The following is a 16,261-nucleotide window of genomic DNA, read 5'->3' as shown; positions in this document are numbered from 1 at the left end:
ATTAGCAATGCTAATATATGCACATTAAGCCACACCTCTTCGCCGTCGGCTTTACGGCAACGAGGGTGGTTTTGCGACAGTTGGCGCGCGTGGAGCTCGTGGCGGCGGCGCCGCTGCGGAGACGGGACCGGGGGAGCTCGGGGGTCTCTGAGGGAATCCCGGGGCAGCTCGGGGGTCTCTGAGGGAATCCCGGGGGTTTTCAGTGGTCCCAGGGGTGCTCCCCGTTCCGCTTAGGGCGCTGCTGCCACCACCGATGTGCGTGTAAGGGGTTCCAGGGCGGGCAGATCCCGCCGGGCTGTGCCAGGCCATGGAGCGGGGGCCGGGGCAGCCTCCCCCGGCGCCCGCCGCCCCCTCGGCCGAGCAGGCGCTGCTGCAGGCCCGGCTGGCGCTGGCCGAGCCCGGGGCTCTCCGGGAGCTGAGCGCGCTGCTGCAGGCGGCGGATCCGCGCTGGCTGCTGGGCACGGCCGGCCCCGCGGCGCTGGGCGAGCTGGCCGCGGCTTTGGGCGACTTGGCGGCACCGCCACGCCGGGAGCAGGACGGGGCCGAGCCCCCCGGGCAGGACGCGGCGCTGGCCGCTGTGGCGGAGCGGGCAGAGCGCGTTGGAGCCGTGTTCCTGCTGCTCCTGCAGAAGCTGGAAGCTGCCAGGGGCCAGCATTCGCCAGGGGCGAGCGGCCTGCGGCGGCTGCTGGGACACGCGTTCATATTCGCTGTCACACACAAGGAGCAGCGGCCCTGGACCACGGCGAGCAGCCGGGCCGTGGCCCAGGAGGTGCTGGAGCGGCTGGTCCAGGCTGCGGGCTGCGGGTCCGTGGAGGAATTCCTGCGGGGAAAGGAGGGGGATGAGGAAGGAAGATTTGGAGCGGTGATGGGGCTCCTGAAGAAGGAGTTAACCAAGTGAGTGGGAAGGGGAGGGTGGCGAAATACCGGGAAACGGAGCTGAGGCTCCAGAGACGATAAATATGAAACCAGGAGCTTCACAAATGCCCAGCAGGAAGGTGTTGGGGGTGATTGTCACAAATGCCCAGCAGGAAGGTGTTGGGAGATGATTGTCACAAATGCCCAGCAGGAACGTGTTGGGGTTGATTGTCACAAATGCCCACCGGGAAGGTGTTGGGGGATGAGTGTCAGAGTTTGCTGCCAGCTGGGAGCCTCAGTGCACGGGAGATGAGCGCTGTGTTCCCTGAGCCGTGTCTGTCCCTGCAGAGACACCTGGAAGTGTAACCCTGCCTCCAAGGACGTGTTTTCCTGGGCTCTGCTCCGCGTGTGCCGGCCCTGGCTGTGCCCGCACCTGGAGCGGGTCCTGCCGCCCGCGCTGCTCCTCTCCGATGATTTCCAGGAGGAGAACAAAGTGCTGGGCGTGCGCTGCCTGCACCACATCGTGCTCAACGTGGTGAGGGAGGCAGGGCTTGGAGCCCTGAGCGGGTGTGCTGTGAAGGGAGGGACAAGCACAGGGTGTCCTGAGCTGGGAGGGACACACAGGGATCTGTTGTCACCCCTGGCCCTGCACAGACCCGACGATCTCATCCGTGAGAGCGTTTCCTGCAGCTCTGCCAGCCTCGGGGCTGTGCCCAGCACTCTGTGGAGAACAAACCTTTCCCTAAAATCCTGCCCTGACACAGCCCCAGCCCTTCCCTCCTGTGGCTCAGGTTCCCAACTTCTCCTTCTGGTGCAGGGCAGGGTTGAACCTGCATTTCCCAGGCTTTAGGAAGGCTGAGCTTTGCTTAGGCTTTACACTGCCCAGGATTAACGCCCTGCTCTCTGTTGTTGCAGCCAGGAGCGGATCTGTGCCAGTTCAACAGGGCCCAGGTGCTGTTCCACGCCCTCTACAACCACCTCTACTCACGGGAGGCCCCTCTCATCCAGGTGGGACGCCTGCACTTGGGTTTAAGGTGCCTTGGGCTGGTGGCAGCCCCTCGGTTTAAGGCTGAGCCTCAAGTCCAGCCAGGCTGTGAGAAAACCTCGGTAGATTGCAGGAAATTGCCCAGAGGGAGGAGCTCCTTCCTGCTGCCCCATCCAGAGGGGCAGGGAACAGATTTGAAGCACAGAGCTGTGGGTGGCAGCAGGGCTGGGCTCTGCTGTGTTTTGGTGAGAGCAGGAGCTCACATTGCCCATCTGTCCCCAAACCAGGCAGTGCTGCTGTGCCTGCTGGACCTGCTGCCCATCCTGCAGCGATGCCAGAGGCACCAGGGCCAGGGCAGGGCTGTGTCCCCCTGGGACCAGGTGCTGCAGCTGGTGCTGACCCACATGGAGGCCGAGCACGGGCTGGCACTGCGCAGGGTCTACGCAGGGACCCTGCCTGCCTTTGTCACCAGGTGAGACACAGGGGCACCTGGGGGCACTGCCCACCTTCCTGAGGGGGTGGGAGCACAGGGAAAGGCCCTGGGCTTGGTAGCCAAGGGTGTGCTCCCTCCTCAGGGTGTTTTTGGGATCCATGGGTATCTGTCCTCCCTCCTCAGGGTGTGTTTGTGCCTCCAGACTCGGCATCCTCATCGTGAGGCACCTGAAGAGGCTGGAGAGAGTCATCCTGGGCTACCTGGAGGTCTCTGATGGGCCTAAGGAAGAGGCCAGGCTGGCAATCCTGGAGACTCTGCAGTGCACCATAGAGCACGCCTGGCCCAGGTACCTCTCTGGGGGATCACACACAAAGAAGCTGTCCTGACCTGAATTCATTCCTGTCCTGAATGTTTCCACTCTAAAACCCAAAGTTACTTTTTCTTGAGGAAAAGGCCCTGAAATCCTAAAGGAAAATCTGTCCCAGGCAGTACTCGCTGGCATTACTGAAAAACCCAGCTCCAAAATTAAGCTGGGTCCTCATTTTGATCCCACCTGTGCTTGTTCCAAAAGCACAGATTAAACCAATGTGGATTTAATCAATCAATTAAACCCTGTGCTGTGCCCTGGGCTGCCCAGTGCCACCATTCCCAATTCCCAGCCCCATCCTGAGCTTCCTGCATGTCCAGGTCTGTCGTGGCCCCAGTCCAGCCCCAGGCTGTGCCATGCCCTGGCTCACGCTGGGTTTGGGATGAGCTGTTTCCCTTGCAGGATGCCCTGCAGGCTCCCAGTGCTGCTCAAGGCCCTGCTGAGGCTGCTCTGGGACGTTCACACTGAGCGGGGCCCGACACCAGAGCCCATCAGAGCTGCCCTGCTCCACAGGGCCACCCAGTGCCTCATCCTGCTGGATCACTGCTCCCAGGGCCACGTGAAGGTGAGTCCGGGCTCTGTGCTGCCTCCCAGTGCCCTCTTCCCTCTCAGCCCAGCAGGATTTTGGTTTTCCCCCCTCCCCAGCATCAATAATCAATCAATCAATCAGTGACCCGGGGATCAATCTGTGTACGACATGCTGGGGCCTGGCTGTGAACACTGCTACATTATTATTATTATTATCAATTAACATTGCCATATATTATTATTATTATTATCATCATGTTGGACTGTTTGAGTCTGTTCTCAGCAGGTGTTTGCAAATCAGTCACAGCCAAACACAAACTCCTGTCCTGTGCCAGTAAGAGCTGTGCTGCATCTGGGACTCCTCAACAAAAGTGGCTTTTCATCATTTGTTCACACAAAACTGCTGCCTTTTACATTTGTGTTCTTACCAGGCCAAAACTGGGCAGAGCTTATGAGCGTTTGCTGGTTTGTTTTCCTAGCAAATTCCAGGATTATGCTGGAATTTGAGCTGATAGAGCAGCAGGAAGGGCCAGTGCAGGGGTCCCAGTGCCTGGCACTGCTGGGCTGAGGGCACAGTGAGGGCTGCTGAGCACAGCTGTGCACAGCTGGAGCCGGGGAGGGTGGGTGACACCATCCTGCTGCTTTTGTCCCTGCAGGTGCTGCTGCAGGGGGTGCAGAGCAGCTGTGAGGAGAAGCAGGTGAGGGAGTGCCTCAGGAAGGTGCAGGAGAGCACCTGAGGGGCCTGACACTGCTCAGCCCCTTCTGCACAATAAATTTGTTGTGTTTATTGAAGAGTTCTGTCGTTCTTGCCCCACCTGTGTGCCCTACACCTCCCCCAGACACATCCAAGTGTCCCCAGGGCCACCCGAGGTTTCTGCAGCCTCAGAAGAAGCAGCAGAGCCCCCCCAGGCTCCTCCTGGAGCAGAGTCTGGGCTGAGCTGCTCGTGCTCGCACGGGAGGTGGGGGAAGTTCCTCCGAGTTGTACAAACTGAGTGCAGCTGCCCGGGCTCGGGACACAAACCCCCCTTGCTCTTGCAGAGAACGTGGGGAGTGTAAAAGCAGGAGTTGCCGGGGGTCCTGAGCAGGGGTGGCAGGTGGGTGACAGATGCTGCACTGCCACTCTGCTGGCACAGCTGGAGTTGTGTCAGTCACTACAGAAAGGGGCCAGGGAGGGCTCAGGCTGCTTTTGTCTTGGTGCTTGGCTCTGTTTCCTCCTCGTACTCGATCTCAATGTGGGGACGTTTTCTCCTGGCTGGGCCCTTCAGGGGCGTTTTCCCTTTCCATCTGCAGTTCGAGGCTTTCTTCTCTACTTCTTCCTCCTCTTCATGCTCCTCCTCACTGCTTGTCTCCAACTTATCCATGTCCTGAGCAAGGATTGAGTGAGCACAGTGATGTCAGAGCAGCTTGTGTAACTAAACCTCCTCTGTCCCCAGAATCCCCTCGTGTGTGACCCCATCCCACAGTCCGTGGCTCCAGAGGAGTTGGGCTGGGCTCCCACTGTCCAATTCTCTGATTTTGCTGCCTCTTACCATCCCCAGACACTCAAGGGTGGAGGTTTGTACCTGGTGCTTCACCCACCTCAAAGTCGCTGAGCTCGCTGTCCTCTGCTTCCACAAATTCCCTCTTATCCACGTCCTGCAAGGAACAGAGGCAGGGACTGGGCACAGCAGTGCCACGGGAGAGCCACCAAGGCCACCATCATGTTTTTCTGAGGTCTTTCCAGCAGGAAGGGGCAGCACCAGGGCAGGGCTGGAAGCTTTACCTCATCATCATCATCATCTTCCTCCCTCTCTGCATCCGAGTCGCTCTCGCTCTCAGCATCTTGCTGCTGCAGGGCCTTGTCAAAGGCGTGGATGGGGAAGTTGTAAATGTCTCCATACTGAAAGGAAAATTGGGATTTTCTGTAAGCCACAGGAGGAAGATGGACTTTGGAGGTGGGGGGCACTGAAAGCCTGCACGGGGCAGCATCAGGCTGAGGTGTGGCTCAGCCCAACCCTGACCCCACAGTCCTGCACGGAACAGGAGGGGAGCCCTCGTGTTTTGAGGCTCCCTGTGATACGAGGGGAGCCCTCATGTTTTGGGGCTCCCTGTGTTTTGGAGCTCCTTGTGTTTTGGGGAGCCCTCATGTTTTGGGGCTCCATGTTTTGGGGCTCCCTTTTTTTTTTGGGAGCCTATATGTTTTGGGGCTCCCTGTGTTTTTGGGGAGCCAGGCACTACTGTGAGCTCTGTGTGACCCTCACTCACCGTGTCCTGCTTCAACCTCTCCAGCAGCTCCTTCTCGATGGCATTGTCCAGCTGGGCAGCGATCAGAGCTTTCTCCTAACACAGAGAAGAGCACAGAGCAGCCCTGTGAGGCCCAGGGGCAGTGGGGACAGCAGCAGGGGACAGCAGTGACACAGAGCTGTCCTCACCTCTCTCCTGTTCTCGCGCCTCTCGATCTTCCTGCGCAGCGGGACGAGCTTCCTCCTGCAGGGAACAGGCACTGGGAATCTCACAGCTCTGGGACAACAGCCAGCAGCTGCAGCATTCCCAACGGGTGGAATGTCCTGAGGGTTGGGTGCCTCAGGAGAAGAAAGATCTAAATGATGGAGGGGTCACAGGAGGAGCAGCTGCTCCCGAGGGACAGCTCTGATCTCTGCTCTCTGTGACAGGGACATGGCTGGAGCTGGGTCAGGGCAGGCTCAGGTCAGATTTTAGGGGAAGATTCTTCCCCCAGAGGGTGCTGGGCCCTGCCCACGAAATGGGCAAAGCCCTGGGGCTGCCAGAGCTCCACGATGGACACTGCTCTCAGGGACAGGAGGGGTTGTTGGGGTGTCTGGGCAGAGCCAGGATTTGGGATCAATGATCCCTGTGGGTCCCTCCCAGCTCAGCACATTTATACACAGGATTCCTTCAGCTCATCCATGCCAGATCCATCCAAAACCCTGGAAAACGAGCACCAGCTCCGTGTCCCAGCAGTGACAGAGAGGCAGTGGCTCCAGAAGCCACCAGTGGTCACTTCCATGGTCACTCCTGTGTCCCTTACTGTCTCTTGAGGGTCAGCTTGCGGATGCGGATCAGGTACTGCGTGATCTTGGTGAACCTCTGCTTGCACTTGTGCCGGATGAAGCGGGGCCAGTAGATGAGGTTCTCATCAATCTCCTCCAGAGCCTTCTCGTAGTTCTTGCTCAGCAGCACCTGCAGGGACAGGGGAAGGGTTGGGTGGCAGAGCAGGACAAAAAAGGGACGTTTGGGAGGGGCTGCATCACCCCCAGAGTCACGGAATCATCAAGGAAAAACCCCCCAAGGTGGATCCCCACCTTGTCCCCAGTGCCACCTCCAGGGATGGGCATTCCAAACCTCCCTGGGCAGTTCCAACCCTTTCTGTGGGGAAATTCCTCTTGCTGTCCAAGCTGAGCCTCCCCTGGCAGAGCTTCCCTCCCTCCCCTCAGTGGGGACACGGAGCTGCTGTCCCTGCGTGTCCCCGAGCTCACCCGCTCCCAGAGGCGCCGGGGAAACGCCGCCCTCTCGATCGTCTTCATGTAGAGATAACAGCGACCTGGGAACAGCAACAAAGCCCCTGAGCCCTGCCCGCAGCTGGGCTGCCCTCAGGCAGTGCCACCACCCCTCCCTGCCCACGGCTGGATCCCAGAACCATCCAGAGTGGGAAACACGTCCAGCACCAAACCCAACCTTTGATCCCCACCTTGTCCACAGCCCACAGCACTGAGTGCCACATCCTGGCATTCCCATGACACCTCCAGGGATGGGGACTCCAAACCCGCCCTGGGCAGCTCCTTCCAAGGCCTGACACCCTTCCTAGGAATGGATTCCCCCTGCTGTCCCTGCTGTCACCTTTCTCCTCACGGACAGTGGCGTACTGGCTGTTGGCCAGCGGGCAGGAGGAGCGGTTGCACAGCCCTGTCAGGTTGTACTCGTTCCTGCAGAAATTCTGCGTTTTGGTGCTGAAAAAAAGGGGACAAGGAATGAATGAGGGAAGGGCAGGAAAACCCCACTGCTCCCACAGCTCACCCCATGCTCTGCGACTCTCACATGGTGACACAAAGGTGACACTATGGGGTCTGGGGGGGTACCCGTGCATGTCCCTCCCGTTCCTTTCCCTGCTGGATCTCCCCAAAGCCCCCCCTGGGCTCAGCCCACCCCGTCCCCCCAAACTCACGTCATCTTGTAGGAACAGAACTGCCTGTTCCCCAGCATGTTCCAGACAACCTGCAGGGACAAACAGCGGGTGACACTCCGTGACATCCCTCACCCGGTCCCCCTTGTCCCCCCCGCCTCCGGTGCGGCTCTGACGGGGGACACCCCACAAACACTGGGGTTTCCTCGGTGTTCCCCCGGCAGGGAGAGCGCGGTGCCCCTGCGGAAGCGCAAGCACAGCATCTCTGCTGCTGCCAAATCCCCACTGACACCCCCCGGCCCTGCTGTCCCCCTCAGCCACAGCCGCGCTGGGGACAGGGGACCGCGGGCCACGTGGGGCCGTCTGACACGGGGCCCAAAGAATGGTCGGACTCACATCGTCCGAATGCATGGTGGCGGTGACAGAGGTGACAGCGGTAGCAGAGACGGCAGTGACGGTGACAGCGGTGGCAGGGACAGCGGGGACTGACGGTGCTGGCGGGCCCGGCCGCGCGGTCTAGGGCGCCGCCATTACAGGAAGGGGCGGGGCGCGCAAAATCTCGCGAGAGCGGCGGCGCAGAGGGCGGGAAAAGGGCGGGAAAAGGGCGGGAAGGAGGGCGGGAAAAGGGCGGGAAGGAGGGCGGGCCGCGCTGTCATGGCGGCGGTGCCGCGCCCCCTCAGGACGGAGATCAAGGAAACCCTCCCACAAACAGACCCTGAGAGCTCCCGAGCGATGTGTTTGGGGCGGGTTAATGCTGGGCTGTGGAGCTCTGTGAGAAAGTGCAGATTCTCTGACAAAATCTTCCCTCAGATCTTCCGAGACACCCCCCCCCCGGCTGCAGCACCTGACAGATCCACATTAAATACAGCGATCTAACTGGCTTTGTTGACTGAGTCTAAACCTTATTCCCACCTCAGTTTATTTAGAGTTCTTCAAACGAATACATTAATTTAATATATGTTAGGAAGGACATGCTCTGAGTAGCACAGACATAGCACAATACATCAGACTACACCAAGACATAAATGAATGTTTAAATTTTAGTGTCCTCAGAGGAGCGGGGACATTGCAGTGACATCCTTACTGCCAGCTGATTCCATGGCTAAATCCCACATGAATGGATGGAGCCTCCAAATCCTGGTGGTTGGAGAAGAGGTTGGAAATTCAGCCACGAGGCTACGCTGGCTGTGTCTGCTCACACATCCACGTTCTGTAACCATAATTATAATTCCAAAGCAGGACATGGAATTTGCCATTGGCCATTCCTTGCCCTGGCTATTCCACGTTTTCCGCCTCCTCCGTGAGGGATAATTCCCGCTGGGCTTCCTTCGGGGTGTAGCTTTTGGGTTGCATGGGGCACTCCTGGCTCAGGATGGCCTGGGTGAAGCACAGCAGAAATCATGCTTTAATAAAAAAATAATGATTAATTTGAACAGTTAGCAAGAGCGTTATCACACTGGGAAAAATCCAAAGCAGACTTTTCCCCAGGGAACACAAGTGAGTGCAGGGAAGGACCCTCCACACTTCCTTGCTTCCATCTGAATTTTATTTTTTTTGCCCATTTTTGAGGGCGGCGCAGAGCCTAACGGGGACGACTCAACCCTTGGCAAATTCATTCTTAATTCCCTCAAACCCTTGGGGGTGTGAAGTGCAGGAAAGCGTCCCCGACTGACCATCTTCTCCTCGGCGGCCGGGGGGCTGCGCAGGAGGCGGCAGAGCGGCGCGTACGCCACGTTCAGCGCCCCGACGGCGACCATCAGCCAGGGGAAACCCAGGGCTCGCACGATCGCCCCGCCCGTGGAGGGACCTGCGAATCCACACATCCAAAAGGGCAAAAACCCCGGGGGGACACACCCTGAGTAGCTACACCGGGAGTAAAACTCTCCTACCCACGGCGAAGCCCATGCAGAAGGCCACGTCGGCGATGGCGTACACGGTGCCGTAGGCTGAGGTGTGGCGCAGGTCCACCAGGTAGCCCATGATGGGCATCATGGAGGAGTCCACCATCCCTGCCCGGGGCATTGGGGGCTCCTCAGTGCCCGCTGCCCCCGGGGCAGCTGCCCAGGAGCACCCCCAGCTTACCTATGGCAAAGCCCAGGCCGGCGTTGGGGCCGATCAGCCCGTAAATGTTGGTGGCCAGAGGGACCTGGGAGAGGAGAGAGAGGAGGTGTGAGGCCAGGAGAGCGGTGGGATTCCATGGAATCATGCAATGGGTTGGATAAAAGGGAATTTAAAGCTCTTTCAGTCCCACACCTGCTATGGGCTGGGACGCCTCCTGCTCTCCCAGGTTATCCCAGCCTGGCCTTGGACATTTCCAGCAATCCAGGGGCAGCCACAGCTCCTCTGGGAATTCCATCCCAGCCCCTCGCCACCCTCACAGGGATATTTCCTCCCAATATCCCATCCATCCCTGCCCTCTGTCACTTTGAAGCCATTTCCCCTTGTCCTGTCCCTCCATCCTTTGCAAATCCTCTCTCCCCATCTTCCCTCCTGGACAGCCAGAATTCGGTCACCCCATGGCCTTTTCCAGGCTGAACAATCCCAAAATTCTCAGCCTGAAGATCCAGAGACCTTTCCCAGAGCAACCCCTGAGCGTTTGCCATGCCAGGACCGTGAAAAATCCCTGCAGAGACACCTCAGATTCCGCTTTGCTACTCACACAGAGGAGGCTGATTCCCACCACAGCCATCCCAATCATGGAGCACAGCCACCTGCAACGTGAGCAGAGGGCAGGTGTTCTCAGCCTCGAGCAGAACATGCTGAAATTTGGGCTGGGCTGAGCCAAAATCTTTAATATCCCACTTACCTGCCCATCTTGTTAGCCAGAATCCCAAAGAGGTTGGTGCCAACGAGGTAGGAGATGCTGGCAGGCAGGAACGCCATCCCTGGGAGACAGAAAGGATTAAAAAGCTGCAAGAAAATGCAGATTTGCACAAATTTTCAGCCCCCCAGCCGCCTCATTTGGATAATATCATGAGCCAGGCCAGGCACGTGAACATCTCCTGTCACAGTTTCTCCCTCTTCCACCTTTTCCCTCGCTAAATAAAGAGGAATAAAGCTGCTTAAGTAAAAAGCTCAGGGATCATTGTGTAGCTCACAATTAAATATTTGCTCTCCCTGCTGCTTTACTAGTTGTTTATTTTTCATATCCTCTCCTGCTGACAATAAATAAAAGTGATCAGCTCCATTTCCCTGGGACTGCTTCCTTATTGGAACACACTGATTTGTGTTTAATTTCCTCTCCTCTAGCAGCTACAGAACGGGGTTAATCCTCCAGGTTTAGCCCAAGCTCTTCTGGGTTATTTTCCCCAGAATTATGGGAGAAAGACACAAAACAAAGAAGGCCCCTGAGTTTAGAACAGCTCGTGAGAGGGGTGGGTTGGTGTCAAACTCCGAATCCAAACTGCTCTCAAATCTCAGGAACCTGAACATCTTAGGGAATACATTTGGGATTTTTTTTTTTTTTTTTTTTTTTCAAAAATCACCTCAAAGCTCCTCAAAAATCACCTCAGAATTCCTCAAAGCGGTGACAGGGCAGCCCTGAGTGCTTTTCCCACTCCAGGATCTCTGTGTGCCGCTTTCCCCTCGCCCCTCCTTGCTCCAGGGAAGCTTTTAGTGCCTGGCTGTTGCTGAGGATAACTCGATCAGGAGCAATTCCAACCGCAATCCAATCCAATTTGGGATCTAAGTGCAGCCCGGGGCACCCCCCAGGTCATTCCTGCTCCAATTGGGTTTTATCACCATTCCTGGTTTATTCTTGCTGTTATCTCCACATCCCATTTTCCAGGCAATCAGCACAGCCCATCCTGCCCTGCCTGGGGTGCTGGGAACGGCCTCATCTCCCTGGGAGCTGCCTCTGCCGAGCCCATCTGGCCTCCCCCAATTCCAGCCCTGCTCAGGATGGGCTCCCGGGGCCCCCCGCTGCCTCCCTGCCCCGTTATTGCTCTGCTGCAGAGCAAATTCCATCCAATCTTGTCAATAACAGAGCAGAGCAGCCACCACTGAGGGCATTTCCAGCTGGAATTGGAGCCATGCCCAGCCTGGGATCGCAGCAGGGCAGATATTTCCTTCTTTTTTCTTTTTTTTTTTTTTTTTTGGAGTGATATAAAAGATGATTCAATCCCTCCCGCAGTGCCAGATTTTAGTCCCTGGAAGTGTCTGAGGACGTGGCACTGAGTGCTGTGGGCCGGGATCAGTCACAGGCTGGGTCTAGGAGGTTTTTTTTTCTGGAATTCCAAACTCTCCGAAGCCCAGCAGAGCACGGGGACCTACCGAGCTGCCACTGCGGGGGGCACATGGTCTGCAGCATCCAGATGGGCAGCGTGGGCTCCAGCATGGCCACACCCATGTTGGAGAAGCACAGGGCCCCTGGAAAAGGGAGGAAAAGGAGAAAAAGCTCAGGTTTAGCCCCTTTTGCTGCTGTTTCAAGCAGGCGAGAAGGAATCTTTAACAAGGTTGAAGGGTCCACCTTTACCTGCGGCCACCAGGATGTAGGGGTCTCGCAGCAGGGTGGACAGCGGCGTGGCTTTGGTGCCCTGCCAAGGGGGTGAGGTGGGCAGGGGGCTGTGGGTGCCCTCAGCTGGCCCCTGGCACAGCCCCCAGCCCCGGGCAGTGCCCACCTGGCTCAGCCGGCGCCCTGCTCACCTCGGGGGAGACGCGGGAGGGCTGCAGGATGCAGAGCTGCAGAGCTGGGGACACAACAGCGCTGGTGGCTCCTTCCTGCAGGTGCCACTCCTTCCTCCCACCCAGCCCTGTCCTTCCCCTCGGCCTGACCCATCCCAGCAGCACAGCCCCAGCGTGCCGGAGCTGTCTGGGGACCTGCAGAGGTTTGGAAGGGTTTTATCAACCCCCGAGGCTGCCAAAAGTGTGAGTGCTCCCATGGGGCTGCCAGCTGGGAGCGTGCCAGGAATGGGATGAGGAAAAGAAAAGGATGAAAGCAGGAAGTTTGATAGGCACGAGGCCCACGGTTCATTTTCCAGCAGCTCTCACACGCTTCATTACAGATCTCTTGCTTTACAGCCAGATGAGGATGGTAATTAGGGCTGTAATTTAATTAGCTCCACGCTTCCCACTGCAAATGCAGCTCCTGCTGGCTGGAGCTTTGCTGTGGCACTCGGGAAGCTCCCGTGGCCTCGGTCTGGGAGCAAGAACGAGGCTCCAATTCTGCTGGCACAGCCCGATGCCTTCGTGGCACCAAGAGGCTGCAGACAAGGGTGTCTTGCCAGAGAATTCACAGCTCAAAGAGCTTTACTGAATGTGCTGTTCGAGCCATTAAAGCAATCGGGGGGGGTATTAAGTAATGAGGGATTAATTCCAGCTCTGTTGCTGGGTCAGTCATCCGGAGATGGCAAAAATCAGATTTATCCTTGATGGAATAACCAGTGCTGATGGTATCGCTCACTGTGGTGATCTGCTCTTCCTCCCCTCAGGCTCTCCCCCAAACATTCACATTTCAGTAATTTTCTTTATTTGCAGGGTTCAAGCCTTTGGTTTCTCACCTCCATCCAAGAGGGCGAGGAAGGCCAGGACCAGGAAGGGCGAAGCTTTCCCCACAAATTCGTACATGACGCTCCCAAAGGGGGCCCCGACTGCAAGGGAAGGGCTGGGTCACACCTGGCAGTGCCACTGTCCCCAGAGCCTGGCAGTTCCACTGTCCCCAGTCTGGCAATGCCACTGTCCCCAGAGCCTGGCAGTGCCACTGTCCCCAGAGTCTGGAGTTGCTCTAAGTCCCAGCTGGGTGTTTGGGGAGGTGTCAGTCACTCAGGCAGTGCCAGGGAGAGGTCAGGAGGAGGGAGAGGAGGAAGAGGAGCACCCAGCCCGTGCAATGCCCACCCAGGCAGGAGGGGGTGCAGGAACAGGAGAAGCCATGTCCCCCTGTGTCCTGCCATGTCCCCGTGTGTCCTGCCATGTCCTGCCATGTCCCCCTGTGTCCCCCTGTGTCCCGCCGTGCCCCGTTGGGCACAGGGCTCCTTACTCAGCACGCCCAAGGCCAGGCCCCCCAGCGCGGTCCCCATGGCTCTGCCCCTCTCCGAGTCGTCCGGGTAGACGCTGGCCAGCAGCCCCAGGCCTGGGGGCACACACAGAGCCCACCTCAGCCCGGCTGGGTCTGTGGGGGGCTCCTCTCTGCAATCTGGGGTTTTAGGGGGGTTCAGGGCTGGGTGCAGTGAGGAGGACCCAGCCAAGGGGAGCTGATGCAGGCACTGAGGTGCAGCCAAAACCTTCACCTGCCACCGAGGAGAAGGAGGAGCCGATGCCTTGGAGGGCTCTGGCGATGAACAGCAGGGTGTAGGTGCCTGAGAAAGCAAACACTGCACAGGGAGGGGAGAGCTGAAACCCTCAGCACAGGGCAAGGCTGGCCCCAGCTGGCACTGGAAGGGGTGAGAGGGCAGAGACATCGTCCTTGTCACCCTCTCCTGAGCCTGGGGCCCTGCTCTGTCCCTTCTCAGGTGGTTCTTTGTGCAGGTGGGGAGGGTGATACTCACTGACTGTGGACAGGAACAGGATGGTGAAGCCCAGGAACATGGGGATGTGGTATCCGATCCTGGAATGGGAAAAAAGGAGGCCCCAGCTCAGGAGGGCTCCCCGTTCCCCCCTGGGAAATTTCTGTGGGTGGGAAGCAGCTCCTGAGGGGGTGATGTGCCCCAAGTGCTGCTCAGAAGGAGCCCCAAAAACTCTGCAAAGCCCCCCGGGGACACAGCTCAGCCCACGTGCCTGCCCCAGCACAGCTCAGCATCTGCAGGAGAGAAAGAAAACCCGAAAAGAACATTTTATCCGAGCACAGCAGGCTGGGAGGCTGTGTTTGTTTGTGGTTGCTGGTGTTAAACAGCATCTGCCAGCACCTGAGGAGAGCTTTAGCGAGCTTTATGTGGGACATAAACTCACAAGCCATGTGCAGGCTGTTAGGAAAGGTGACATTCCTGCCATTTGGATGGATATATTTCACCTCTTGCCGTTTCCCTCCCGGCAATCCCCGCAATTCCAGCAGCAGGCAGGAGCCGAGGAATCTCACGGAATCGCAGGAACCGCCGGGCTCTGACCTACCTGTTGGTCAGCACACCCACCCAGGGGTTGACCAGCAGCTGGACCAGAGCCTTGGAGGCGAAGAGCAGCCCCACTCGGGTGTTCTCCTGGGCCAGGAACTCCCCACCCTGCAGGCAGCCCCTGGCGGGGGGTCCTGGGGGGCTGCTCCTCGTCCCATTCCCGGCGCTGGTGAAGCCCCGAACGGGCACGGTGGTGGTGTCAGAACCGGAGAAAGGAGGAGCCCCGGGGGCTGCGGGAGTTGGCTCGGGCAGGGTTGGGCTCACGGAGCTCTTGGCACCTTCGTACTCGGTCATGTAGAGGAAGGTGGGGACGATGGGTACTGGAAAAAAGCCGGGGAAGGGATGAGGGAGGGATTTTCCTGCTGTTCCTGGCTGAACTGAGCGGGGCTGGCCAGGTTGGGGGTCCTGGAAGGTCACCTGAGCAGGGACCCGCTGGCATCACCCAGGGACCGATGGAGAGGAGCACCCAGGGCAGCCCCACAGCGACTGCCCCAAAGAGCCCCACATTTTACCCATGAGACAGCCCCAAAAAACCCCACATTTTACCCATGAGACATCCCCACACTTTACCTCACGATAGCCCCAAAGAACCCCAAACTGAGCCCCCAGGCAGCCCCACAGGACCCCCCCAGTGTCCCCCCGAGCCCCAGCCCGTACCCACAACAGTGAGCAGGATGTTGTCCAGCAGCAGAGCCACGAACACCACGGCCAGCACCAGCCTGGGCGAGGCCCTGCCCGTGGCCAGCCAGTGCTGGGACATGGCCAGGGACACGGCCAGGGGCACAGAGCTCGGCCAGGGTCCTGCAGGCTCCTGGGCTCAGGGGTCAGGGCCTCCAAAAAACCTGCCCAGAGAACATTCCAGGTTAAACTTCCCACGGGTCACGGCTTCTCCCTTGGGAAAGCAGCTCAAGGGGTCACTCAGTGTGTGCCCAGGATCCCTGTGCTGTCCCCAGGGTCTGGGTGCCATTCCCAGGGTCTGGGTGCCATTCCCAGGATCTGGATGTTTTTTTCTCCCAGGATCTGTATGGTTTTTTTCCCCAGGATCTAGATGCCGTTCCACAGGGTCTGGGTGCTCTTCTCAACATCTGGGTGCTGTCCCCAAGAGTTGAGTGCTTTTCCCAGGATCTGTGAAATTTCCCCAGGAGATGGAACCACCAGCTCCTCTATCAAACTGAAATCCCAGGCGATGGGAATTGCCAGATTTTAATTACAAAAAGCAAACACTCCAAAAGCTTTATCATCACGGGGAAGGTGCCACACCTGGTGGAGAACAGGGCTGGCTTCTCAAGCAAGTACCAAACCCCAGAATTAATGCAGAGGAATATAAACACAAATAAATTCACGACAGAGAAAGCAGAGGCAATAAAGACACGATTGTCCAGCACAAACCCTGTCCCCTTTCTCTGCCGTGGGGAGCAGAGGAAAATGTTCTTACCCCGGCACCCATCCGAGGGTGGAGCCGCTGCCGCCGCCTGGCCGAGCTCTGCTCCGCCGGGATTTACGATTCCCGGTTATCAGGAGACGAGAGGAGTGTCCCTGCTTTCATTGGAACCTCACAGGGCTGTCCTGGAGCGTCAGCAGGGCTGGCCCGAGGGCTGCCAGCGGGGCAGGAATGTTTATCCTCACTGCCAGCTTCCAGCAGGGCTGATCCTTCCCTGAGCACCGGGATCGGGGCACCTGGACCTGGATCCTGGAGATCTCGGGGATCCCTGCCTGGATTGGGGCACCTGGACCTGGATCCTGGAGATCTGGGGGATCCCTGCCTGGATTGGCGCACCTGGACCTGGATCCTGGAGCACCAGGATTATTCCTGCCTGGATCGAGGCACCTGGCCTGGGATCCTGGAGCTCTGGAGGATGTTGGGACCAGCAGTTTTTGGTCTCTCCTCGCCTCAGCGCTGTCTCCTGCCCATGGGATGCTCTCCATGGCTTTTCCC

General features: G+C 58.3%; 3 protein-coding genes across 8 annotated transcripts; 1 reads left to right on the top strand and 2 right to left on the bottom strand.

The window, feature by feature from the left end:
* The first annotated feature begins 78 nt into the window (after nt 1-78).
* Nucleotides 79-3,955, top strand: TTI2 (TELO2 interacting protein 2). Of its 6 annotated transcripts, XM_014892412.2 has the most exons (7): nt 79-894; nt 1,204-1,390; nt 1,771-1,863; nt 2,128-2,312; nt 2,476-2,619; nt 3,043-3,205; nt 3,825-3,955. In XM_014892412.2, the coding sequence occupies exons 1-7, from the start codon at nt 308-310 to the stop codon at nt 3,903-3,905; spliced, it is 1,440 nt and encodes a 479-aa protein (XP_014747898.2). In that variant the 5' UTR covers nt 79-307; the 3' UTR covers nt 3,906-3,955. The 6 variants fall into 6 exon arrangements, 5 of the variants coding, with proteins under 5 accessions (XP_014747898.2, XP_088036286.1, XP_088036288.1 ...); XR_015808718.1 differs by having other exon boundaries at nt 92-894; nt 1,771-2,312; nt 2,457-2,619; XM_088180160.1 differs by having other exon boundaries at nt 92-894; nt 1,771-2,312.
* Nucleotides 3,932-7,848, bottom strand: MAK16 (MAK16 homolog). Its single transcript, XM_014892417.2, has 10 exons — nt 7,682-7,848; nt 7,328-7,377; nt 7,003-7,112; nt 6,642-6,706; nt 6,194-6,345; nt 5,580-5,634; nt 5,413-5,487; nt 4,931-5,047; nt 4,747-4,803; nt 3,932-4,532 (listed from the first exon to the last, which is right to left on the bottom strand). The coding sequence occupies exons 1-10, from the start codon at nt 7,694-7,696 to the stop codon at nt 4,344-4,346; spliced, it is 885 nt and encodes a 294-aa protein (XP_014747903.2). The 5' UTR covers nt 7,697-7,848; the 3' UTR covers nt 3,932-4,343.
* Nucleotides 7,849-8,187: 339 nt separating this feature from the next.
* Nucleotides 8,188-15,085, bottom strand: SLC18A1 (solute carrier family 18 member A1). Its single transcript, XM_014892411.2, has 15 exons — nt 14,983-15,085; nt 14,327-14,645; nt 13,768-13,826; nt 13,510-13,593; nt 13,260-13,352; nt 12,784-12,873; nt 11,930-11,973; nt 11,760-11,820; nt 11,558-11,653; nt 10,092-10,170; nt 9,945-9,996; nt 9,368-9,431; nt 9,175-9,294; nt 8,959-9,092; nt 8,188-8,662 (listed from the first exon to the last, which is right to left on the bottom strand). The coding sequence occupies exons 1-15, from the start codon at nt 15,083-15,085 to the stop codon at nt 8,561-8,563; spliced, it is 1,500 nt and encodes a 499-aa protein (XP_014747897.2). The 3' UTR covers nt 8,188-8,560.
* Between the last annotated feature and the right edge of the window lie 1,176 nt (nt 15,086-16,261).

This window comes from Sturnus vulgaris, chromosome 28, assembly GCF_052056855.1.
Source record: "Sturnus vulgaris isolate bStuVul1 chromosome 28, bStuVul1.hap1, whole genome shotgun sequence".
NCBI lineage: Eukaryota > Metazoa > Chordata > Aves > Passeriformes > Sturnidae > Sturnus > Sturnus vulgaris.
This window is presented reverse-complemented; position numbering and strand designations above follow the sequence as displayed.